Genomic DNA, 27,480 nt, shown 5'->3' with positions numbered 1-27,480 from the left:
AATAATGGTTAAGAATAAATAATCACAGATTTCTACAGAGAGGACCCTAATATAGTTAATGAACCCTGAGGCAAATGCAATATTAATGACAAAACTATCCAAAGTACATTAAAGCTGGTAAAATACAACAATTTGAACCTGTAGCATAATTGTTTGTCCCATCTCTAACAGTGATGCTCACAAAATAGTTAAAGCTGCAAAATATTTTTTAGGAAAAAAAATGCAATCATTATTTATTTATTTTTAGGAGTGCTGATATCAAATTTAGGGGTGCTTGAGCTCCCACGTTAGTTCATTTCTCGACCTTACATCATTTAGCCTACATATAGGCACATTAAGCTCGCATTAACGTATAAAGCCCCCTGCTTTCCTAAGTTAGTTTAATCAAACCTTCTAACACTTTCGCTTTATGACAGGGGGCCACTGAGGACCATCTGACGTCAAACCTACAGCTGTAATTGCCCTGCGCATGCGCATGCGCTTTGTTGCTCAGACTACACCGTCTGCTTTGTTGGGACCATCGATGCTGCTGTGACTTTCAGCTAGTCAGCCTGTAATTGCAGGAGATTACGGGGAACATTCACGGCTTTTGCTAGTTTTTAGACATTTTAAACTTGATTTAAGTTGGCAACGACCGCTTGTTTCGCCGTGTGGACGCTTCAGACGACAGGAGTCAGATTGCCTTGTATATAAACAAAACGCAGCGAGCTGCTTTTTAAGGTGGCCCGTCGTCATCCAAGACAGCTGTAATAACAAGACACCCGTTTGACAAGTTAGCTAACTTGTGTTGGCTGTGCTGTCAAAGATGGAAATCTCCGCACAGTTTTGTTAGGAGTAAAACTCCAAAACTTATGCGCGCTAACATGAGAGAAGAGGACAGTTTGTTGTCAGGAAGGCAGCCCATGGCAAGTGAAAGAGGGGGTGAACATCCCTGCTGCTGCTGCTGCCCCTACTTGACAGAGGAGAAAGGAGCACTTGCTAACGAGAAGGGTGAGCTGAGCCCTCCTGGTTGTTTGTCCAGGTCAAAGTAGTATAAAACCAGACTTTGTCTCGATATGGAGACGGTGGGGAAATTTGAGTTCAGTCGAAAGGACTTGATAGGACATGGCGCATTTGCTGTTGTCTTCAAAGGCAGACATCGAGAGGTGAGTGTTGTCCTTGTCAACTCTTTATATTGCTTTTTAAAACAATACATAATGTGCCGGTGCAAAAAAATAACCGAAATGAAGCGTCATTTTTATAGTTTGGGTGTGAGTCGCCTTTCATCAGCCGTCCGGTGAATTTGTTTTCATTGTACGGCCTTAAGAGGCCTAGGAGCTCATACAGGATGTTGCTTGAAATAACAGCCAGCTAGTAGATAAAATAGTTACACCCCCCTTTTTTAAGACATGGTCAGTTATCTTGTTTTGGGTGATGATTTTGATGCATTTCCATAATTGTACCAAGTTTAAAGGCTCAACAGGAAATTCCTTTGTAAAGTTCAACACTGATGCCATTAATGGACATGTTAAAACATGCCTTATGCCTGGAGTGAAAGTGTATAAATTACGACATTATAATTGTTAACAGAATGGTAATACAGGATCTGCTGAGACAAACACCATAAGATGTTTGAAGAGGAAATGTAGGCCTGCAGAATCTGTGTTGATTTCTATGGCACACAGATAATTTTCATTGACTACAGAGGGAAATGGCATCCCATAATACAATACATATTTCAAATATGCTGAATCTGTGTCAGCCTCATCTGATTTTGTGTCTTATTGAACTGATAAGGGCACTGCATTGGATATTAGGACATATATTATCTAAATAAATATTCACAAATACTATCTCAGAGTAACCAAACCTCCTGACTGATTACAGTCACAGCTAGTGATACTGTAAGTAATCAGCACCAAATTCTCCTATTCAGTTGGTCAGCTGTGATTGTTTTAAATGTGCTGTACAAATACATTTTGACTTGACCTCTAACGAACAGCATGAAGAAGTGAAGCATATAAACCAACAGTAAACAGTAGTCAACAAATACTTGCTCTAGTGTGACACCTTAAATATCCAAATATGATACATGTGATAGAATCAGTCATTTCAACAAGCTGGCAATGCAGATACATGTTGTATTTACTTTGATTTACATTACTGACACAAATATTAATCTTCGTTTAAAAAGCAAAGACATTGTGTAATATACACTGTGCTTTGCATTTGTTTCATCCAACACCCCAAAATAATAATTTTTCATGTAATATGTCCTTCTAGAAACATGACTGGGAGGTGGCAGTAAAATGCATAAACAAGAAGAACCTGGCCAAATCCCAGACACTGTTGGGGAAAGAGATCAAAATACTAAAGGTAAGTCAGAACTTCTCAGAAAGTATCACATGTGTAATAAGGTATGTAAACAAATATTTGTTTTATTGAGACCAAATGGGAATGGTAACCAAGTGTAAAAACATCCCTTTCTGTCAACACCAGCAGTGGTAAACTTAAGAATGACTGCTGTTCCAAATTTGCCACCTTGATAATTCCGAGACCTTCAGACACATTTTGTTGTACTGGCTGCAGCTGCCTTTTAGCTGGAGACAAAAGGTTAGAGCAAAGCAACAATGATCATGAACATGGAGATGTCATAGTGAAAATAAATGTTCTCAAGTTTCCGACAGACTGCAGGGGGATAAAATGTATGGTGAAAGTCATGTTGGACATCTCTTTAAAGTTAAATATGTAGAAAATCCAGGTTATACTAAATACCAAATAATCATTAATGGTATCATCTCTGCAGGAACTGAAGCATGAAAACATTGTTGCATTACTGGACTTTCAGGTATGGAATGCCACACTCACAAACATACAGCTTGTTGATCATGTCAGGGTTACGCTGACTAAACAGTTCCAAGGCTTCTCTTTACATACATAATTATTGCACCTCTTATTGTCCCAGTTTCCCCGTCAGTCTGTGCACACAAAGTAGAGCAGATGTGTTGTTGAATGTCTGTTCCTGATGACCTACTTCTGCCTCATGCAGCTTGAACAGTTGTGTTTCCCTGCTTGTTAAATGAGGTTTTGCTACATTTATTTGCTCTAAAAAGTTTAATTCTGATCCTGTTCAGGCATGTTATTCTCGGCTCCTCCATGTACTGCAAAGCCATGTAAAGTTTCATTTAATACTTGGTGTGTTTGTGCCCTGCTGAATTCAGGAATTGCTTGTGTTTACAGTCTGTCTGCAGTCACGTGGCCTGTTCTTACTGCCTTCTTAATGATTGCTTTGAGGGAAATGTACTGCTTTAACTTTTTATTTACTTCAATATCTCTGCTCAGGATTTTGTGTGACCTTTTCTAGGTAGAAGTAGATTGCTGTTATGCTCACACATGAACTGTGCATGTGCAGGTATAAATACAAGGAGTAACATCTTACCTCAGCAGCACATTACAAAGGTGTTGCATTAGAGGGTGATTATGTATATGACACCACAGTCCCAGAGAAATTCTTGCTTGTATCCTAGTAACCAATCTGAAGCTCAGTGTAACAACATCTGCCAGATAGTTTAGACAGCAAGACCCTCCGCCCCCACACACATTTGTATCTTCACTCACCAGGTGTTTCTTTTGTCTCTTTGATTCATGACTAACACGTTTCCATCTGGGAAGAACAAAAAAGAAAAGAGAAAGCTTATGCTAACTGTGTAAACATGACAAGAGTCATATTTTGCAAAATGAGAGTAGATCAATACCAGATATGAGATGTTTTGCTTTTGCAAAAACTTGTATAATTCATAAGGATGAAGTGTCTTTGCTTAAGCTTTAAAATATTTAAATAATGGAAGTGTTGCAGGAATGTTTACACACTCTTATGCTGTATGACTACTGTGTCTTATCATTCTTTGAAATGTGTTGGGTCTCGTTTTTCTGTCCAGATGATTTTTTCAATTAAGCTGACCTTTCACCCTCTGCCTTTATCTTCTTTCGACAAAAAGCTTTATCATCATGCAAAGAAGGTTACAGAAAAGTCATGACCAATGACACTGAGCACTGCTATCTGCTGCCTGTTCAAACATCCCACTGCAGTCAATTTGTTTGTATCAGTGGCCACTGCAGCTTCACTTAAACAAATATAGATTTAACTGCTTTGCCCTAACGCTCTTCATCAGTACCCTGAGAAGAAGCATTTGTAAACGGTTCTACCCATGCAGAACTCAAAAATACTCCAATCGCTTATCTTTAATCTGACTCACAGTCTCACGGTCTCATTGAGGATAGTCTGAGCGGGGCTCTAAGATTACAGGTTTGTTGTTGCACTGCAGATAGTGTAGGTGTTCTTAGCAGGGGATCTTACCAGCCAGCTATCTAATTGGGTCAGGATGAAACTGAAACCAAACCAAACACTGGACACCAGAGGATTGCATTCACCTTGCATTTTACGTTTGATCAGATTTTCTTATCCAAAGAGAGTTAAAACTGGTTTGAGAGTTGAAAAATCTTACTAGCCTGTGATTGCAACAAACACTAGTTATCTAGTCTTATTATATATCTTAACAGGATGTGAGCAAGAGCAAATAGCATGTAGATACATTTCCCCAGAGAGATGATAATATGTAATGTTTTATTTAGAGGCACATTTTCACTCATAGGGAAACACATACATGTACAGGAGTCTCTACCCTTTGGACCAGGAAATAGTTGCCACTGCAAATGTGATCTGTTGTTCACTCTGTAACTTTGCAACGTTTTTTTCATGGGTAATTTGAATTTTTGTTGCACACCTGCCCACCTGCTCTGGGCTCAGTATTTTATATTATTGCAAGTCATTCTACTATTAATTTGTCAATCATATCTTTGTCACCCTTTATGTAACTGTGGTGCATCACTGCATTATTTTAAGATAAATACAACATAGAGAACTTGTTGGTGATTGGATGGTTGAGTCTCTAGTTGAAACTGACTGACTGGCCGGTTGGTTGCTGTCCATCTTCAACAAAGCCAAAAAACAACTACTTTCAGAGACCCCGAGTCAGCTGAACTATAGAAAACAGTCTGGCCTCTGACTGGTGGGTTCAACAAGATACTGAATGAGGTCACAGTGAGAGACCGCAGTCATCTGTTGCCATGTGATAAGAAACTTATTTTTCAAGTAGGCCTGCACTATGTTAGATGACATTAGAGGAAAGTAACAGATATGAAAAAAGTTGCTGCAATATCAAATCCTCCAAATGTGCAATATCAATATGTATTCAAGTTTTTAGTAAGTTAATAAGGATTTTTTTTATTGTTTGTTGGTGTTTGAATAAACTACTTCTCGCAGTCTCTCACAGCAATTCGCTCGTTGTTTTGATAATGGTGCTGACTGCAGAGCCAACTGATTCCCTAAATGTTTTTGCATGGTATTAATATAGCACAGTAGATTGTTTTCATTATTTCTGACTGACTAGTGCATGCAACACTAAAAGTTCTTTTAAAACCCCAGTGATGTAGGAGTCTGCAATGGATCAACTTGTACAAAATGTATATTTTTAATCACATGATCAACCACCACTAATGTGCAAAACCTGTTGCTTTTTTGAACTAAAATAGAATTTCTGTACCACTCTAGCATGTTGTATATTTCTCCAATCTGAATCACCAGTTTATCTTGAATGTGATTGGTGAGCACAAGTGCCACCTGTTCCTTTCTTTGTCTGTCACTGACTTGTGTTTGTTTACCCCCACTCTTACCCCCCTCTCTTTAGGAAACTGCCAGCTCAGTGTACCTGGTAATGGAGGTAAGCTTGCTGGGATGTTTGGCTTTGTTTGCTGTGTGCTGTATTGTCTCAGCTTTTGCATGCAGCTCTGACAGGACTCGGGCTATAATTAGCTGTGTGCTCTGGCATCAAGGGGGGTTGGGGGGGTAAATGGCTGCCAGTCAACATCCAAATGCTGCTAGGTTTTTGCAGTGGTTTCATACCATTTACTTGATGAAAAGCCAGGTGGATGTGTTTGAATCTTCAAACTACTTTTGTCTTTGACCTAAAATGTTTTTGTAACAGGAAACCAAAAACAATGTTAACAAGCATGCTATATTGTGCATCTGTCAGCCAAGCAGACACAACTTTATGATAAAAGTTAGCATGCTGAAATGGCTGACTATGGGATGACATGGAGGTGACTTGCAAGGTTATAATCAGTGAAGGCTGGAGACATCAGTTCCCTAAATGAACTGCAGGAAGTCTGAAAATGGATGGAATATGACTATAAACGCATAATTTCAGTTGCCCTTTAGCTTTCAGCAATTAAAAATCAGGCTATCAGTGGAATGGCAGTATCATGACATTTACTTGGTAAACACTGGGTGTGTTTGAAGGATATTTGCCTCTATAAATACATATAACATTCACTCTTCATATAATTTCCACAGTAACCATGACAAAATGTTCAAGCTGTTAATATTTTTCAGAAGACAGTCTGGAAGCAAATGAAAAATGCTGCTGCTTGTTGCTGTTTAAAAGCAACATCACAGTAGAATCAAAAACAGATGTTAAATATGGCCGCAAGTGCCAATTGGCAGGTTCATGCATTTTTGCGCTCAATGGAGGGAAGCAGCTCAATCAACCAAAATTAAAACTGCAAGGAACAATGATCAGGTTTCAGGCTTCGCAAAGGTGAGCAAAGTCACAAGCTTAATTCTGTTTAAGGAAGGAGTTAGACCAGTCAGACACTTGTTTCATCATCATAAAGCCTGCAGCTTTTCATTAATTGCACACTCAAAGTTGCGCCATTCATCCCCCTTTCATCAGATTTTAACAAAACTCTGTGTGAATGTTCAGGGGGTAGTATAAGATGTCTCCACTGAGTTTATCAGGATTACTCATAGGCATCTTGAGTTATGAGGCCATGCCCACTTGCACAGAACAATATGGGACTCCAGAATCCCAAAAGTAAATGTCGCATTACTGTTTAGGACATTATGCAAATTAGCAAAAAAATCCATCCCGGTGGACTTTTATGATCCAAGACCCCTTTTGTAGAGCATATTGAACAGTGTTAGGGAATAGGCCTTCCCAACATAGAGGTTTTGGGATTTGGGCTCATATTTCTTGGAAGCACATACACATCATTTCCAGTTATTGGGTTTCATGTTTTTCGCTCTTTCCTGCTCATGGCAATTTGAGCTGATGTAGCAGAAAACAAATAATAATAATAAAAAATATACTATCATAAACTGGCACAAACATAGATTCATTCATTAGCTTGAAAGGGGCAGCAGATACATTTCTCTCACCCGCCCCCTTCATTAATTCATGGTTATCTCTGTATCTAAGAAAAGGAAATGACTTGTGAGGCGGCCTTTCATAGCTCTACCTGTCATACAGACTCTGTCCTTTCATGGGTTCATTCATATTAATGCTGGGAACGAGAGCAAGGGTATAAATCTGTAACCACATCACTCTTAGCAAATCACTGCTCTGATCTCTTTTGCTCTCTAGTCGCTTCAGAGACCAAATTATGTCAGACACTTATTCACTATGGTTACACACAGCCATGTTATCTGTGTTTCCTAATGTTATTCCTTTTCATCTCTCCTTCTTCCCCTCCCTTTCCTGTCTCTCCTGTTTCCTGTCTTTCCCAGTACTGCAATGGTGGTGACCTTGCTGACTACTTACACTGTAAGTGGAACCTTTTAATTTTCTAAAAGCTCCAGGTGCTTCTCAGTAGAACAATCAATACAGTTGGAAGTGAAATGTCATCTTTGTTGCTTGATGACAAGAAAGTGATTGTCCTTGCTCTATGAAAGACTGTCCGTCATACTTTCAAGCAAAGAAGGTGAACATTAGACATTTTAAATAGGAGTCCATTTAGGCGACAAGATCCAAATTTCACAGTTAATTTTAAGCTTCAAGATGGCACGATAGTACTTTTTATAATGGTGTTTTGGCCTTTCAAATTCAGAAGTGCAGCATAGATTATAGCTTCTACATCTTTTTTGGGTTCATTTTCTTAAAGTAATATACAGTGAATCCACAATGTGTAAAGGTACATTTTCTAGATTTAAAATGCCAGAAGCAACCAACGAAAGGCATATAAGTCACAAAACCAACCCTCAAAAAATTGGCAAATCTTCCTTGGTTGCTAGAATAATGAATAATCTGTGTAAGGAAAATGATTGTTCAGACATTAAGTAGCAGAGGAGGAAGAAATATTTTTCTGTTATGTTAGATCTACCTAAAAGATTGTGAGTACGAAACAAATAAGAACTTTTCTTCACAATATATGTGTATACCTCAAGGCAGCCATTCAGGTCACAACTCTCCCTGTTTGACTGAAGAAAGCAGCCTTTCATTTGGGACAGATGACACAGAAACAGATTTAGTGCTTGAGTAACAGTGCAACAGTGCCGGGAACTTTGTAGGACCTAGGGCTTAAGATAGACTTTGACATACAGTGTAATAAAATCACAGAGAATCCTCCCTGCAATATTCCTCTGTCTTTATTCATCATGCATGCAGTATGTGAGACATGCATAACATCACCTCTTGCAAATATGATTCTAAGTCAACACTTGGCTAACAAGTTGGGAGAATATCTTATCCAGGTTTGCCACATCTCATAAATTGCAGGTTCTCTGAATAGCCAGTACAATAAACTCGTCTGAGGTGGGCCTTTGCCTGTCACTGTGGACAGGGTGGGAAAATAGACATCAGCCACAAGCTGTTTGCTGACAAATTATTGCTGTAGATGCTAACTTTGTCAGTCAGCTACCAGAGTCAAAATAGAGGCACTATTCTAATTATAGTCTTTGCTTGTCTGTTTGAAAAACGTTTCAGGAGTGTTTTTGAATCCACTCCCTCCTGTGGTCAATGATCTAAACTTTTTTTTTTCCTGGCTAAAGTTAAACCTGAGCCTGGCTTTAAAAAATGTGTTGGGAGGGTATGTGGAGCCAGCTCTCACATAGAGCCATACTTCACCACCTTGTGATGAACAAGATGATTGGAGGGGAGAAAGAGAGAGAGCAGGAGGTGGCAGTGGGGTGATGTGAGACAACAGAGGGGGAAAACATATCTCGCAGATATTTTTAGAGGTAAAATGAGGTGGTGTGTTTTGTGAAAGATGACCTGACAAGACTCCAGGATGTTTTAGGAAAACTAGAAGCCTCACTGTCTCACTGTCCAAAGAAAACTTTTTTAGATAAACTGAAATAATGAAATTTCATTTGTGGATGAAAATAGAATTGTTCTTTATTGGTTTTAGATAATTCTCTGTTTCTTAAACAAAAAAAGATTGTTTACCCACTAAGATGGCTGAAGATTTCTTTGTCACAAAGCTAAAAGCATGGCTGTTTTCCTGAATTCATGAAAAGTTGACATTTTGGAGATACTGGTTTCCATCACATATCTGAGGATCTAGGAAAGAGGTCTACTATACCCCAACTTTGTGTCCTACATCAGTTGTTGTCACTGTCACACTGTACACCTTGTATACTTAGCCTAATTTGTAGTCAACTAACCTTTATTAATTTACCTCTTGTTTCTCTACAGCCAAAGGCACATTGAGTGAGGACACAATTCGGGTTTTCCTGCAGCAGATTGCAGGGGCCATGAGAGTCCTACAGGCCAAAGGCATAATCCATAGAGACCTCAAACCCCAGAACATTCTGCTCTCCAACCCACCAGGTCGCAAGTCTCACTCCAACAACACCTGCATCAAGATTGGTAGGATTGACTGTGTGACAGTCTACTGTACAAATGTGACAGCATGTGCACATTTTTACACACTGTATGTATAACATCCATTTTCTACTGTTGCCTTTTAATGAAAGGTGTTTCCCACAAAGTTTGAAAGACTGACAATGAAAGTAGCAAAACTTACTCAGTAATGACCTTTTTTGGAGGTACCAGTTAAAAAGGTTGTTTTTTTTTAAAGAAAAAAAGATGAATAAATGAGAAAAAAAAAGCAAGAACAAATAGTCAATGATTATCTCCAGTTAGCCAACTCTGGACATATACAAATAAATAAAGAGGTAAACAAGTACAGTTCATAGTACATAGTTAAAATTTGACATTATTATTTTAGATAACTGTTACAGATGTTTAATATTAATCACATATTAAGATTTAGCACTGCTTGCTCTAAACCTGTATTATCTATTGATTGATAAAGGCAAAGGGTATATGAAGACAGTCAAAAATAAAAAGAGACAAAATACTAGCTTTTCAGACGTGAGACCAAACCTTACACGTGTGCAATTGAATTAAATAGGAAATCCTCTGGACCTATACATGAGCAAAAACAAATTTAATCTCATAAAGCACCAAATGGATGTCCCTGCTGTAACATCAACCTCTTTACAAGCAGTTTATTTTTAATTTTTTGCAACAGGACCTAATAATGATTTCACCAAGGTAATTGATTTCACTAAGGCTGTAAAACTAAACTCGTTACAGGACGTTGACTAGATAATATGTATAGAATTTCACATTTTCCTTCAGCAGCATTTATAGTCTTCCTGTGATAGAGCACATTGTTGAATATCAATAAAAAGAGAACTCATTCACAGTCAGTATTTAAAGATTTAAAGAGATGGTGTTGGTGTAACAAGAAATCACCATAATGAAAAGTGTCAGGACCAAGTACAGAGAGTGAGTGTGTTGCTCAGCTGTTTGGAAACTCTGTTAATCCTTAAGCCTATTTATTCTTTTTTTTTCCCCTCTGAAGAAAATTGATTGCCCTGTGGGACAGAAGTCTGAGGCGTGTGTCAGTCCCAGTCACAGCAGAATGTTATAATCCACATGACTCTGGGAAAACCGCCTCAGTCACACACACATAATCAGACTGTTCACATGTTGTATCCACACAGATGGAGGCACAGACACACAGGCACATCAACAAAAATTGTGTTGACTACTTGATGTTTAAAATTGGAATAAATCAAATAACATGAGTACAGTCAGCTTAATATTATGACTGATCAATACATTTTCTGTATGTTCAAATCAAAATAAGAACCAGAATTTTCTGAAATGCAAACTCTTTTGATAACTGTCTTTTGTCCAGACTGAAATATCTCAATAACTGCTGGACAGATTGTGATAAACATTTTGTGTAGATATTCATGGTTCCTAGAGGATGAATCCTGCTGATGATTTGATGATTCCCTTACCTTTCCTCTGGTGCCACGAGAAAGTTCACATTTTTGGCTCAGAGTTGAGAAGTCTAGACAGGCTTTCATGGTTACCAGATGATGAATCCTACTGACTTCCTGACTTTTTTCTCTAGTGCTCCCATGAGTTTGACATTTTTACTGTGTTTGTTTTGCAATTCTTCATGGCCACCGGAGGGTGATTCATAATAATATTGATAACAGGACCTTTAATAAAGCTCCAAAATAAGTATGACCAAATACCTTAAAACTAATGGCATCCCCAGCTGTACTTTGGTAAACATTAGTGAAGCAGGGTGTCAGAGAGACTCTAATCTCTGTAGAGAAAACGTTTGTCATTATAAAGTCGTAGCTGCCAAGAGGTTGAACTATATTGTGATCATTTTTCCATTGTTATCAATCTTGTAAAAGTGAAGGTCTTCTTCTCATCTATTTTTGCGAGAGTACAATGTTCATTCTTTTTGTTTTTTAAAATAAATAGTATTCAACTGGGAACCTGAAGCAGACAAAATTCTTCAGAGCACTATGGCTGCATTCCCCTCTTGCATCAAATGTGAATTTATCCTCTCTTGCTTCTTTTTGTTCTTTATTCCCCCTTCTTTCTTTCCCTCCATAAATTTCGCCCCTCACAGCGGACTTTGGCTTTGCCAGATACCTTCAGAACAACATGATGGCAGCAACTCTCTGTGGGTCTCCAATGTACATGGTGAGCACTATTTGTAGGTTTTTTATAGATATAACGCAAAATAATTTAATTAATTAAATGTTACTGCTTGAGGTTAAACACAAGAAACTTTAGACTCTATGACGTTTGTGTTTTCACTTGAACCAGCATTTAAAGGGTTCCTTGCAGGTAGAAAATGTTTTGTAATGTTTAGCTTAACCCTTAGATGCATAAGTGGGGTCAAAAATGACCCCAGCGGTTGTTTTTTTGCAATATCTTTGTAATTTTAAATTTTTATCATTTAATCTTCCATGTATTCCTCAAATAGGTTGTCTTTGACACGAGGCCATTTGGATTTGTATCTAATTGTTATATTTTTTAAGTAATTGCATTTTTTGTATCAGTACCACACTCTTCCATACGTGGGGTCAAAAATGACCCCAATCATTTTCTATGGAATTTCAAGGGTTAACCCTAAGAACCTTTGATTTTTATCAACTGTGACTGTCAGGTATATATTTACTGTCGATCCACACATCTAATGTCAGCAGTCTCACCACCCCTAAAGATTATTTTTTCACAGCAACATACATGTATTATTAGTACAAGTATTATCATCATTTTTATACCTCAGAATATATATGCTGTTATAAAATATGAACTTAATTTCCACATACATGATTTTTGTGTGATATAGTGTTGTGTTATCATCATCAAATTGTAAAGTGTCCTTGGATATGTGAAAGGTGCTATATAAATCACAACTATTTTTATTATTATTATTATTATTCTTATTATCAAATTACTTTTTAGTTAGCTAACACTAGCTAACTAAGATAGCTAACATTACTGCATTTGTTGTGTAGAGAAGCAGACTCTCACTATGATGGTTAGGGTTAGGGTTATGACAGGGCCAACAGAAGAGAAAGAGGTGTAAGATGTGTGCAAAGCCACCAATAGTTGCTGGAAATGCAGTGACCCTGTGTGCAGTGCTCACAGCCAGAAACAAGTAGTTTGTAACAGCTGCTCACAGTGAGAAGAAAGAAGACGCGTGTGTGTACATGCATAGACAGACAGACGGATACACAAACAATGAATGTTGAAGTTGTGATAGCATGGAAAACATGAAGTCATTCTTGTGTTATAATATTGCATTAAATGCATTGATTCTAATTGGGATACTTTTTGGATGTTAACCGTTTTTGACCTTTTTAAAAGCTGTTTTGGGATAAAAATGTTATAAAAAAGTGATAAATGAGCTTGTCAAACATGAAATAATTCTTTTGTTGACCAAAATATAATAAAAATCATCATCTTTAACCAAAATTAAATACATTTCTTAAGTTTACAGCATAAAACGCATTCATTCTTATTGGGGTCATTTTTGACCCCACTCATGGAAGAGTGTAGGTATCGGTAGGTCATGCATCTAAGGGTTAAAAAAAGGTAATTTCAAAAAACAGCATTCTTTCAGCATCAGTCCAACACAGCTTGATGATTTCTCAATTGATTCTGTCATAATTTTTTCATGTGAAACAGCAGAGCTTTTGTTCTTGGTCTTTTAATTGTACAGTACAGTAGTATGATCACTACTTTATCAGCTCATTAATTGTCCATTAACGAGTTCCAAAGAGGTTTCATACTGAAAATGATCTTTCTTTCCCCCTCACAAGGCTCCTGAGGTCATCATGTCCCAAAACTATGATGCCAAGGCTGACTTGTGGAGTATAGGAACCATCTTGTTTCAGTGTCTGACTGGGAAGGCTCCCTTTCAGGTAAATACACTACAGTCATTGGTCGTACGCAGATTGATTTCAAGCAACATTACAGAGCTTGCAGGGTTTTGGTTGAGTTTTTTTGCAACGTGACCTGCTGAAAGATATTTACATTCAGGGATGGGCAAACCAGTATTACTCCAATGTCAAGATCTGTTGTTAAAAGACAACATGAAAAACAACCCATATGTTATGCAGGGTTTGTTATCACTGGCCAACATACTGTAAGTATGTGTACAGAAATCTATACATTTTATATATCAAGATAATGTATACAGTAAATTATTATTTTCATTCCAAAGTTTAGTATTTTAAATTCTTCCACTGTGACTTTTCTTAAGATTTTTTTTTGTTTTATCTGAGAAGCAAGTAGATTTTTTTTTTAAAAAGTCTTCAAAGGTCATTTGCTTGAAAACTGTAACACAACAGAACTGTACTGTGTCTCACAACAGCAGTGCAGACCAGCAGGGAGCAAAACGCAACAAGTCATCCACCTTGGCCAGTACAATTCTGCCACTTTCTCTCTGCCAGCTACTTTACTGCACTACTTCCTCTTCACAAGGTTCCTCATCCCTGTCTTGACTTTTCTTTAAAAAAACAACAACAAAAAAAACAGCATTTCAACATTCACAGTTTTACAACTCACTATGTGACATTACTCTGGAAATTGGGATATTTTGAAACTGGCTGCTTAATCTGGATTTTCTTTGTTGTTTGCATGATATATGTTTAGTCTGATTAATTTGATCCATAATTAATGTAATGTTAAAAGCATTCTTGTCATTTTGTGCAAGATGGCATCATTCAATGTGAGTACAGTAATGGATAAGTCATATACAGTGGTTTAAAATAATAAGAACACATTAATACAAGACTTTGCTAAATGTTTCATTAACATGTTTTCATCCTTGTCCTGAAACCTCAGTTCAGGCGGTTTCTTAGAAGTAATCAAACAGGCTGTCTCTTCACTCCCAATCATGTGAGAGATGAGCAGGAACTTGAACAGCAGGCTATTTGTCTTGACTGACTTGATTGATCCTGTGAAGGCTGAAACTTACATTGCCTACAGCATTTCTGAAACTACTTGAGTAGCTTCATTCTTTGATAGGCATGTTAAAACATGTGTCACTGAACTTGATTAGATTAATTGGATTATGCCATTCACAGTCACTGGCTTGGGGTTCAAGCCATGCAAGGACAACATACTGTACATTCCATAAAAATGTATGCACCGATAGTATGAAATGGTGCATTGGCTATCAGTGTACAAACACACACTTAAATTTGCAGACAGATGCATGGTTTCAACTTTCTTTCTTGCCTTTTGTCATCTTTAGGCTAGTAGTCCCCAGGACCTCCGGATGTTCTATGAGAAAAACAAGAATCTCAGCCCCAAGTAAGAATTTACAATGAGATGACAGCATGCCTATTTGTTATGTAATTAACAGATGTTATGTTAAAAGACTGATAAGCACGGTGAGGATCATCAGCTCTTCCTGCAAATGTTAGATGTTATGTGGATGTTTAGATGTTTAGACTCAGACTTAAAAAATGTGTTTGGCACCAAAAGTACAATTTGTAAATGTCTCTTCTAGAGAGATGCTATCATGCAAGCTGGGCTGTTTTAACAGTTGAACAGCAGTTCCTTTACAACATTGTTAAAGATGACAAACACCCAACTGACTACTTTCTTTTTTACAGCACAATGTCTGTACAAGTTTTATGTTTCAGTTTATCCCTACTGTACAGTAAAAGCCTGCCTGGAAATCAGATAAGCTTTCACAGGAATGTTAACAATCAACCAACTGTGAAACATAGCATAAGTTGTCATGAATTAAGGGTATAGAGATAGATGTCCATCGAAATGGTCTGGTAAAAAATAATAATGATAATGAAATCACATGCAGCTGACAGTGTTTCTGTATCAGTTTTCTGTAGAATTTGACCTTCAAAAACTGAAGTGCTGCACAGACTGATCGTGTTATAATTTGTTTGCAGCATCCCCAGAGAGACTTCAAGCCATTTGAGGCACTTGCTGCTGGGTCTGCTGCAGCGCAACCACAAAGACCGCATGGACTATGGTAAGTTAAAAAAAAATCAAACACAGTAAAATTAAATGAAAAAGCTGACGCAGACCAACACTCAAGATAATTATTTAGTCACATCAAACAGTTATTGTAACAGATATCCTTATTTCTGTTAAGATTCTGATTATGCACATCTGTGTTTGTTTACTCATCGTATTTGTATATTCTTCTGATGAATACTGTAGATGCTGAATATAGGAAATGTTGCTCTGTTTCACCACCTCCTACTAATTCAGTTTCTTTTTGGTTTGTTAGATGAGTTTTTTTGTCACCCTTTCTTGGAGGCTAGCTCATCCGTGAAAAAGAGTAAGTAAGAACAAACAATACACTTCATAATAGAACTTGTATGAATAATTGGCCATAATACATAAATGAAGGACTATTTGTATTGTACCTTTTTAAGCATGCATTAATGTGTGAATATACAAGGTCATCTGTGCCTGTGAGCCATACCACATTTTATTAAAACAGTGCAGAACCTCAAATCTCCTCAAAAACATTATGTAATCCTCAGTTTAATACTGACTCATGAGGACTGAATCTTTAATACAAATGATACATTCGTCCAACTGTAGAACTAAATTTAGTAGTATACCAGCCACACAGTGAAGATGATTAAAATATTTTGCACTGACAAAGTAATAGATGAGTGTAAAGATTAGTATGGTTTAGTTTTTACCATTGTTTCAGTACAAAGCTAATTTTATATTTTCAATGTGTGCTTGTGTGTATTTTCTGTTTCAGTAACTCCTACTGTGACCATGACCTGCTTCCCAAGCTCAGCATCCGCCAGCTCCTGCAGCAGTTCCTCCACCTCACACCTCGCCTCACCGCCGGTTTGTCTTTATTATTTTTGTGTTTGTTGTTTTTACAGTCTGTGCATGAGTAACAAGGTTTTGTGATTATGTGTAGCCAGTCAAAGAGGCCAACCAAATCAACACTTACTTGGCTCTCCTTCACTGTTTGTTCTTTTATTCTTTCTCCTGTGATTTCTTTGTTTGTTTATATGCTGCTCTCCGTCTCCCTGTCTCTGCAGCAGTCTCTTGCTGAAGGTCAGCATTTGCGTGCCAAAGCTCTGGCCTCCCCTACACAAGAGGCCACTGGTTTTCTCCTCAAGGACTCATCTGGAGGCGGCGGTAGCAGCAAGAACTCCTCCTCCTGTGACACAGATGACTTTGTCATGGTGCCAGCTCATTTCATCAGTGAGAAATTATTTTTGCATCGGATCCTTACCTAAATGTGTTTTTAAAGGTTATTACTCATGTGATATTGACTCTTCTTTAATTTGACTGTTCTTTTGATTATCGTTGTTTTTCAGCAGGTGAGCTGACATGTGAGAGTAAAGTTCTGCAGGACAGCTTGATGAACAGTGGGTAAGAACCAAGCATTTTTTCTTTAATTGCTATTAATTGCGTTGCACTAATTTAATGTGGTTGTGTGACAGTGTTACTAAAGAAAGGAAGATAAATGACTATCAGCAATTCAATTTACATTGAAAATAAGAATATATGGTGTAGTACTCTTTTAAGATAATACCGTAATGAATTTTTAATGAAGTGTTTCCCCTCTCCTCTTTAATCAGCTCTCTTCTGGCTTCTGCTGGTCTCTGTATCCAAACCAAAACACCACCACACTCCCCCTCCTACAGTGGCTCTCCAAGTCCTGTCAGGTAACAGTACAAAGCTGAATGTTTGGTTGTGGCAATACTTGTGATGTTGTGTAGCTCAGAGGGCTGGACACTAAAAGACATGGAAATGGTCAATGAATTAAATGATTTGTGGGGAGTTAAATATCCACTATGTTGAAATAGGAATCGATGCCAGTGTTTCATTTGCATTACCATGAAAGCTGAAGTAAGAATCCCAGTTTTTAATTACCTCAGATCCTGTCATGTCACTGTTTATGTGCAATGTAATATTTGTACATTATACATTTGTTTGGTAGTATTGTCAGTTACACAGAATATCTCATCTCCAAAATGTTTGGTGTACTCATTAATGTGGAAAGTGTTAAACTTGTCTCTCACACACAGACACACACACACACACACACACACACACACACACACACACACACACACACACACACACACACACACACACACACACACACACACACTCTCCTCTTGTCTAACTGTTTTCTTGGGCACTCTCTGTTCTTCTCACTGTTGTTGGCAGGCCCATTGAGTTCTCGGGAAGTAATTATGGTGGTAACTATGGAAACCATGGTCAGTCATTGCCTATCCCAGTCCCCACTCAGGTCCAGAACTACCAGCGCATGGAGCAGAACCTCCATTCTACCAAACAGGATGGCTCACCACGGTCTGTATCCACAAACACAAATCCCACGATTGCAAATGTAAATGACTAATTAGCATTACCATGTTTTCATCAGAATGCAGTGACTTATGAGCTTTACGTTATTAGGCTGTCGACACCGGTGCGTCGTTGCAGCAGTGGAAGCTTGTTGGGCTTTGCTCGGACCGGGCCTTCACCACCCTTCGGGCAGGGAGCAGTGACCACCACCCGCAGGCTTTCCCTGGGAGGCGCCAGAACTTTCCAGCTCTCTCCTCAAGGTAGCTCAGATGTTTTACTTTCAAGTCTTCACTTAGTAAACCACTTTCACAGATGCGCATCACAGCTTTCTCTGTGCAGTATCTACATACAGAATTGTAATTTGAACAGCGTAACGTGATCAAAGACCTACTTGGAACTAAATGGTTGTAGTTGTGTAAGGTAAGGTAAGAAGAGTGTAATGCTGAAACAATTGCTCAGCTAAATAAGTTAATTGGTTTTCTGCCTTTTTGGCTTGTGACCCCATAAAATCAAGCAGATTCTACTTCTGAACCCTTATCACAGATTAATTAACATGAGTTGAGAGCAGGTCAACCAAAGAGAAACTTTTCTATCTTAGATATTTTATTTGAAGGACAGTAATATGAAAAAACATATTTTCTTTCTTTCTTAGCTTATTAATCATAAATCTTTAATCATCTTGTGATGATTGAAGTTTTGTCTTCAGATGTCTCTTCTGACCTTTCAGATTAGTTAATTGAACAACTGATTTATGACATCAGTTAATCCTTTTAGACCTTAATCAAATGGCAATACTAAGCAGTCTCTGGTTCCAGCTCCTTTCTTCTGTTTTAAATAACTGTAAATTGACTATCTCTGCATTTTGGGCTCTTGGTTGAACAAAACAAGAAATCTGAAGATATCATCTTGGCCTTATATTAGTTGCAGCCCCAGAAAGGTGATTGGCTTGTGCTATGTGTTGTTTCCCAAACTTTCAACTGCAGAAAAATATATACAGTACCAGTCAAAAGTTTAGACATGCCTTCCCATTCTCTTGAATGAGAAAAGTGTGTCCACTGGTACTGTACATTATGATTGTGTTTAACATTTGTCAGTTTTTGGGTCAGCCTGGTCTGTAGTTTTAAAAGTTATTAAAATGAATCAACCTCTTATGTACACAAATACTCTTTTTCTCACCACCATTTGCTCCTCTGACCCTCATGCTGGCACAGTCCCTTAGCATTCTAAGCACGCTTGCCAGTTGGGCAGCAGGGGAGTTAGCCAGGACTTGTCCATCTCTTAATAGATTTATTGTCTGTGCTGTCCTCTTTGACATTTTATATTGCTATGCCACCTGCTGTCTCAAAGCAGAAGTATTATGACCTTCTTCTGCCACACTTTCCCTTCCAGCTCCTCAACCTACTGAGCCCCAGCCGACTTCTCAGCAACAACACCTACAAGCAACAGGACTGGGCACACGGCTCCACAGTGCCCCCTGTCTGTTGGAGTGTGCCAGTGGTAGCGGCAGGCAAAAGATCAGGAAGCAGCACTCAGACCCGGTGGTGGCCCCCTCGGCAGGCCTGATGACTATCCGCCACCTACACTCTTCGCCCAGACTCAGTGAGCTGCTGCAGCGTAACCCCCTTCCCACCATCTTGGGCTCCCCTTCCAGGGTGAGTCAACTGTGTGTGTGTGCGTGTGTGTGTGTGTGTGAGAGAGAGAGTGTCAGAGAGAGAGCGAGGGAAGAATGTGTGTTTAAAGATACACAGAACAAGAATAGACTACCAAACAGTTTTTTTTTAAACTCTGGTACCTTTCTCCTTTCTCCCTCTGGTCTCTCTCGTCAGACCATCCCTCCATTTGAATTCCCCAAGCCTCCCAGCTCTCCGAACCTTATGACCTTCCTGACACAGCAGGGTTTGGTCATCGGCTCCCCTTGCAGCAGGACTGTCCCAGCAGAGCTCAGAGACGCAGGACAACAAACACCTACACAGGTCACCCAGCCTGCCCACTGCATCCACAGAATGAGTGATGATACCAAGGGATTTGGAAAGTAAGAGCTTGAATATCATAGCATAATATTTTCTTTGCTGTTGCTTTCTATTTGATATGATTGTCACACTGATGCTGTATAGCCTGGAAGAATTATTTGCCCTACAAATGTAGGATAGACATTTTGACAAAAAATACATTACATTACATTATAGAAGCTGGGGATCAGTAGTATGTGGATTGCCCTTTTCATTAATTCCTCTCATGAATGGAAAGAAAATTTCATGTTAGAGTAACCTAATAGAGTGGATAGAAGGGCAGTTAAATATAGCTAGCAGGGAAAAGGTAAGTAAATCAGTGAAGAAAATAGGAGGGTAGTCAACAAGGCTAATTCATCTCTCTCTCTCTCTCTCTCTCTCTCTCTCTCTCTCTCTCTCTCTCTCTCTCTCTCTCTCTCTCGCTCTCTCTCTCTCTGTGGTGCAGGTCTCAGAGCACCGGCCGTCTGTCTGACATGCTGCTGATGGCTGCATTTGGACCAGGTGGACCCATGGCTGACCGAGGCAGCACAGAAAACCTCAGCTCTGAAAAAGCCATAGATATAACAGGTAGATGTTTGTTGATTGAGGTTTGCTAAAATGTGTATGCATATTTGTTTTTGCTTTTTGAGTGGCTCAGTCCGACTGGCACACTGCAGTATTAGACATAAATTCAAGGCTGTAAAAATGACCTCATGATAGTTTTCAATGAATATATTTAATACAGTTAAAATTGTTATTTACTGTATGTATACATATGAAAAATGTATATTCATAAAAGCTATTACCATCATAAAATGGTTAGATTATCAGGAATGCTCACTTTACTATCTTGAATCATTGTTATTCTCTGTTCTTTAGTGCCCCCATGTGGAGGGGGAGGAACTGCACCCGCCTCCGGCAGCCCAGCACAGGTGGTTTTCACCGTTGGCTCTCCTCCAAGCGGCAGCACCCCACCTCATACAACAAAACAGAGGAAATACTCCGGTAGTTCATACACATCCTAACACAATTATCTGTCTCCACATCCCTTCTGTTGTGTATATTTTTTAATAGGTGGAAGAAAATACTACCAACACAGAAGCATTACTTCTATGCTTTGCACATCATACAACACAGTTGCTATTTTCATTTTCCATGATGTGGAAATTGAAGTAAATGTCATGAAAGTTAGCATAAAAGGTTGACTTTCCACTGGTCAAGTGATTTGAATGAAAGCCAGCTGTGGAGAGATGTATTTCCCTTTTTAAGGGTAATAACCTAAATAATGTGTTTATGAACACACAGTTTTCCAATTGGTAACAGACTATGTAGTTGTTGGCAGTTATTGATCATTAACTGGGACACATTTCCTCTCAATACAGTGGTCAGTAAATGTTAATTCCAAAAACAAAAAGCAGCCCAGTTGGTAAAAATGAAATCTTCACACTGTTATTCCAATTAATTTATTGTTGTTCATGAAAATTTTCCTTGATATTTATAGTAATGAAATGTCCGTTGCATTAGATGAAATACATTTTACCATGTCTTTTTGACTCCTGTAGGCTCGTGCACTTCAATCAGTCCTGCAGGGTCTTTCACCAGCCGCCACCCCCAGACAGGCACCTATCTGGAGGGCTTTGAGGCTCCTTCTAGCCCTCGTTATAGCTTTTTTGATCCTATCACAGCCAACATGGGCGGTCCTGTAACCTTCGAGGCTCCTGAGCTGCCTGAGGAGACCCTGATGGAGGTGAGAAGCCGGTTTCCCGCACAACTCTGGAAAGTAATGAAAAAGGAATAATGTGTTTGATCCTGTGTATTTTGCTATTACTGTCAATCAGAGGTTCATTCTCACACAAAGTTGAAGTAAAAAATACTTAGCATTCCTCCTAAAAAAACTGGACTGTGTGAAAAATAGGTGACGAAGTGTTGTTGAAATGTCTTAGTGTCCGAGAATGGTATAATAAAATTAACTGAATGACATGCTTCCTGTTAATTCCATAATTTTTCCATCTCCTTTGGACTGCAGCAAGAACATACAGATACTGTGCAAAGCCTGCGTTTCACATTGGATTTCGCCCGTTGCCTGATGGAGGTGGCTGGAGCCCGTGGGGTTGCATTGGTGGAGGAGCAAGAGGACGCCTCGCATCCCTCCCTCCTTCAGCAGCAGAGCCTAGTAGCAGATCAGATAAGCTCACTGAGCCGAGAGTGGAGGTAAGGTCATAGAGTATCAACCATGGCTGTGTGTTGTTGTTGTTGTTGTTGATGGCAATGATACTGTTTATCCAATTTGGATGGAATTTTTTTCCAAGGTGGATCTCCTGGCTTTGCACCATGTTTGGTTTTTAAGTGAAAAACTGAGAAGTAACCAAAAACAGCTGTTTTAAAATTGTGCAATTTAGCAAACGGATCCGTCAAGTCAGACTTTAATGTTGCAGTTAGCAGATTTACTGGCTGAAATAAGTCCAAATGAATGGGGCAAAACCTGCAGATGAGTTTGATTATGGCAAGCGAGTTGTGCAATGGGAATCCAACACCCAGCAGACAGTGGTTACATCCATGTTTTCTCACTTGAGATTCTTTGTGACTGTTATGATACATCATTTTGTCTTCCCTAAACATTTAAATGACTTTCCTATGTTCAAATGTTGTATTGTTTGTATTGCACACTCAAATTGTCAATTCATATGTGGGTAACAATCTCTGTGTGTTTGTGTTATTGTCTCCTCAGTCATGCAGAACAGCTGGTTCTCTACCTGAAGACTGCAGAACTCTTGTCCACTGCCTTACACACAGCCATGGATCGAGTTAAACAGGGCAAACTCTACCCATCTTCTACAGTTAAACAAGGTATGAGCCATTTCATTTTGTGAGGGAGAGGGTCTCATTATGATGTCAAATTTTTATATTAGCCAGAATTGGTGGCATATCAAGCTTCATTTTTTCTAATGTTTTAATGTCCATTCACAGTCGTGAGGAGACTAAATGAGCTGTACAAGTCCAGTGTGGCTTCCTGCCGCTCACTCAACACCCGTCTGGAGCGCTTCTTTTCCAGGAAGCACCGTCTAATGGACCAAATCACCTCTATCACAGCTGAGCGGCTGCTGTTTAGCCACACTGTGCAGATGGTAAGCCAGAGGAAAGAACTGACAGCTGGAAAGCAGAATGGGAGATGAGGGTTATTGACCAGCAGGCCACAGCAAACCATCCATACCATAGCTGTTAATAGCTGATTAGCCCTAGTATTTGTCACCTACTGAAGTGCATGCATGGCACTTCTATATCTCTTTATTTATTTTATGCTCTAAACATTTTCTCTCAAAATATTGATTTATGGTCACAAGATTATTGTAAGGCCACTATTGTAATTAGGTGCTCATAAAGTGTTATTTAAAATGTAATGTCATTTATATATTTCATATATATATTTCTACATATATATATATATATATATATATATATATATATATATATATATATATATATATATATATTTCTATTTGTACATTCACTTCAGGAAAGCAGAGGTTAGTAAATTGAGCACTACTGTTTTCTTGAGCAGGGAATGTTGCACATACACAAACTGTTAGCCCAAAAATTATGTGTATTTTCCTTGAGACTAATCACATATCCCAGCAGCACTGTGTTGATATTTTAATCTCGACTAAAATCAAATTTACAGTACATTAATTTTGGCCTCCTGGTGTCGTGTTAGGTTCAAACTGCTGCGCTGGATGAAATGTTCCACCAGGGGGAAGCATCAGTTCTGCGCTATCATAAAGCTCTCCTGCTGATGGAGGGCCTGTCTCTGCTGCTAACTGAACAGGATGATATCCTTAGTGTTAGCAAATGTAAGTATGTCTGTCAGCTTGTCTTGCCAAAAGTAGGGATGTCTTAGTAATTTATACTGTGATTTTGAAATTATTATTTCAGTCTGGGCAGGTAGCCAGTTAATCACAAACTAATGCACTTGCTAATCTTAACTAACCTGCACGTGTTTATACTGAAAACTGGAGCACCTGGAGAACACCCAAGTTTACACAGCATGGACACGACTTATGTTCTTTTTTTCCCCCTTTCTCTTTCTATTGGCAGGTAAGGAGTGCATCGAGCGTCGCCTCACAGCCTTGCAGTCAGGACTCTGTGCTTGATTGACCCATGCTGCATCTTGGAGTGTGGTTATGATGTCAGTCATTTGCACCCTGCACATTACCATAAACAAACTCTCCACCCCCACTTCATGGTGTTCACATAGAAATGCTTTTGTTTTCAGAAGAAACCCACAAGGCTTCGGTTTCCACCAAACCACCAACATATGTACTCACTGAGTGGCTTGCCATGCATCTTAAGTTTTGGACAGTTGCAGTGACTTCTCCAACACTAAACCTGGACCGGTGTTGGACATGAAGCACTTGTGCTGTGAACGAATGTCTGCTTTGTCGCCCATTGAGAGGACTCATCTCCTGGCACTGAAAATGTTATTCTTTGCCAAGGTGAAGATTCCCCTCATGAGGCGTTACCACATGCAGGAGCATTTATTGCCAAACAGTCACATACCCTCATACAGTACTTAAACAGATAGTGTTTTAAGGACATATGTACAGTACATGCTACGAATTTGCAGTCGGCATCTCTACAAACAAAATGATCAGTAGCTGGAGGGAAAGTACAGTGTACTGCTGTGCACTTACATACAGTATGGACGTGTGCTGAAGAAGACTGGGAATGGCCAGGTATCATTCTCATCAAATGTGTTTGTCTTATACACCTTATTTGCTTTACAGTGTTTATTTTTAGTTTTGAATCTTGTTACTTGCTTGCTGCAGAGAAGTAGAAGTATATATAAATAATTGCTACAGGTGGTGACTGGAAACTCATATAAGCACTAAAACAAAACTGTTGCCAAAATTACAAAAAAAGGAGTTATAATTTTGTGTTACATTTTATTTTAGATTCACTGCAGATAACTATGCTGGGTTGGACAAAAACCCTGTGTTTGACACTTTACTGATTCTATACTTGGTTAATGTCAAAGACCATGTCCCTTGATTGAAACATTGATTTAACAGGACTTTGTTTTCTATACCTACATGGTGGCAGGTGTTGAGGCAACTAGCTGGAAATAGGTCCATAAAACATTCATTATCCCAATGGTACATGTAAAATATAGCTTTTAAACCAAGTGATAGTGAAACTAGCATCCCTGATCACAATCATGTTAAAGATGCTGCAATAATATGGGATGTATTATTCAGGTATACAGATGCTTAGATGCTGCTGTTGCTAGTAATCTCTTCACAAGATTCCATATTCTGTCTTTTCATATTTTATCTTTCAATCACGTTGGAGCTAAGCAAGTATAATCAAATTTGAATGTAAGGGTTAGAAGAGAATCAATGTTAGATAACTAACATTGAGGCTGATCCGGGGGGCTAATATCTGAATGTTTTTGCACTGTTGAAGTACTGTACAGAGTGATTTTGAGTGGAACATGCGAAAAAAATTATCTTTTTTTGTTGTTTTTTTGTTTTTTAGAGGTACCTTGACAGATTTGCTTATTTAGATATTGACTTCCGTATTTTTAGTACTGTTTTAGTTGTATTATACTTACTGTCAAAAGGTAATGTATGTTAAATGTAAGAATGTTGACAAAGAGATGGTATAAGCTATGAAACCTTTGGAAAGATTTATTTAAGAAGAAAAAAAAAAGGAAAAAAATCTTTACACTGAAAAAAGTTGTGCATTAAGTGTGTCAGTAGGGGAAGATTGTGTCTGATTTTGAAAAGTGTTGATTTGGAGTGCTAGTTGAAAATGTGTATTTTACCTGAAATATTTGTGTATTGTCGATATTGACCTTAGCCATAACTCCCCAACAGGATCCTGTAACTCCCCTAAATTCTGGGCCGATTGGGAAGGGTCAACTTCTATTTGTTTGTTGCTTTAAAAAAGAAATGTGTGCATGCATGCATGTATGAAGTAGTGTTGTTTGAGGTATTACTGGACAGTGGGATTTGTCCAGTACAGAACTAATGACATAGCTTGATGACTTGATGATTTTTGACTCCATAGATATGATTGACTCCACTGAAAATCAAGTGGTTCCTCTGGTAACCCACTACCAGGCCCAGTAGTACCTTCTTCTACTTGAGGTGTATTTCCCCTGCCTTTTTAAGTTATAAAGATGGTGAATAAGTTCACATTTTAGAAGAAAGGCGTAGATGTGTGGTTAGGGCTGAAGAAAGTTTACACAGAGATTAAGAAGCCAGTATAGTAGCAGTGTCAGCTGAACAGAGTGGAGGAAAGGTTTTTCTCTAAATATACATTACGTGTATTTGCTTTGTGGCCTTTTGTCTTTTTTCAGAAAACTTAACCTGAAATGTTTGTAGATGTTACTTTACTGAGAGCACTCTGCGTGTGTATAATGTCTGCTTAAGTGTACATTCCTTATGTCTTTCACCCCTTATATTTTTTGTTCAGTCAGGATATAGTGGCAATGTCTCAAAAGATACAGGTAGCAGAAAGTGAGGACCTCTTTTGTAAAACTGATGCATGTGTCACTTTTTATTGTTTTCTGCAATCATTGCTGTTGGCCACCCTAATGATTAATATCTTTGGTAGGAATCAAAAACACCATGAAGATGATTTGTGCAGCAGTTGAAATAAGTAAAGAGTACAGTGACATGCACATGCCCACTCTGCTGAAGTGGCCTTGAACAAGATACTGACTCTCAATCAGCTCCAGGGCTGCTCTTAAGATATAATGAAGTGTAACCATCACAAAGATTCAGTTTGAGCTATGTGCACTCCAGATCTGTCATTGATCTTCATTTTTTATTTTTATATGTTTCCTAAGACCATGCCTGAATGTTTTCATTTTGTGTTTTCACCTTTCTCATTCTGTATCACCTGTAAATATTGTAAATTAAGTTATTGCTGTCACTGTATATATGAATCTGCAGGCATGGAGAAAACAGTACCATACCACCCACACATTTCCAAAGAGTACGCCTTCTGCTGATCTTCCATATTGTCTCTTACAGTTTCAAAGGCATTTTAATGTTGTCATATATCTATGACAGACACACTATCTTGGTGTCCCTGTGCGTAATGTAACCTTTACTGTTTGAGTTGCAACTTGAATAAAGTGAGAGGAAAAGTAATTGGACTTTCAATGTGCATGTTTGTGGGGTTCATCTTCTGCTGTGTCACCTCAGTTATGGCGATTGTCATGTTTTCCTTGAACTGGAGCTTTACATGTGCTTTTAGTATGTGTGCTGCTTTTAAAACTGACAGATTTTATGATCCACTAAACCAGGTGAACTTTACCATTATTGGTCTTGGATGAATCCAGATAACAATTTAGTAACAATAAATCTTAGTCCATGGAGTATGGGAAAGGCTGGCAAGGCAGGTAGAGCTACTATCCTGCCACTAACTTGTTAGGGCTTGTCCAATTAACTGAATATCAGGGACTTTAAATTAACCCTACTTAAAGGAACATACTTGTGCTTCGGCATGGTTTT

General features: G+C 38.6%; 1 protein-coding gene across 3 annotated transcripts; it reads left to right on the top strand.

The window, feature by feature from the left end:
• The first annotated feature begins 525 nt into the window (after nt 1-525).
• On the top strand, nt 526-27,117 carry ulk1b (unc-51 like autophagy activating kinase 1). 3 transcript variants are annotated; one of them, XM_062434490.1, is made up of 28 exons: nt 526-1,145; nt 2,263-2,355; nt 2,786-2,827; nt 5,727-5,759; nt 7,604-7,640; nt 9,510-9,683; nt 11,764-11,837; nt 13,469-13,570; nt 14,908-14,966; nt 15,569-15,651; nt 15,913-15,963; nt 16,402-16,493; nt 16,694-16,859; nt 16,976-17,030; nt 17,240-17,326; nt 17,835-17,978; nt 18,084-18,232; nt 19,362-19,624; nt 19,799-20,004; nt 20,427-20,548; nt 20,840-20,965; nt 21,523-21,707; nt 21,987-22,171; nt 22,689-22,807; nt 22,928-23,085; nt 23,673-23,808; nt 24,053-24,143; nt 24,231-24,241. In XM_062434490.1, exons 1-27 carry the CDS (start codon nt 1,056-1,058, stop codon nt 24,106-24,108), a joined length of 3,087 nt encoding a protein of 1,028 aa, XP_062290474.1. In that variant the 5' UTR covers nt 526-1,055; the 3' UTR covers nt 24,109-24,143; nt 24,231-24,241. The 3 variants fall into 3 exon arrangements, with proteins under 3 accessions (XP_062290474.1, XP_062290475.1, XP_062290473.1); XM_062434491.1 differs by having other exon boundaries at nt 16,979-17,030; nt 24,053-27,117; XM_062434489.1 differs by having other exon boundaries at nt 24,053-27,117.
• Nucleotides 27,118-27,480: the final 363 nt, after the last annotated feature.

This window comes from Scomber scombrus, chromosome 15 (assembly GCF_963691925.1).
Source record: "Scomber scombrus chromosome 15, fScoSco1.1, whole genome shotgun sequence".
NCBI lineage: Eukaryota > Metazoa > Chordata > Actinopteri > Scombriformes > Scombridae > Scomber > Scomber scombrus.
Note: the sequence above shows the minus strand (reverse complement) of the source record. Positions and strands in the feature narration are given on the sequence as shown.

Coding starts and splice junctions, on each gene's coding strand:
- ulk1b (XM_062434489.1), top strand. CDS start 1,056: ATGGAGACGGTGGGGAAATTTGAGTTCAGTCGAAAGGACTTGATAGGA. Junction 5,760..7,603: donor CAGTGTACCTGGTAATGGAG/GTAAGCTTGCTG, acceptor TGTCTTTCCCAG/TACTGCAATGGTGGTGACCT. Junction 9,684..11,763: donor CAACACCTGCATCAAGATTG/GTAGGATTGACT, acceptor CGCCCCTCACAG/CGGACTTTGGCTTTGCCAGA.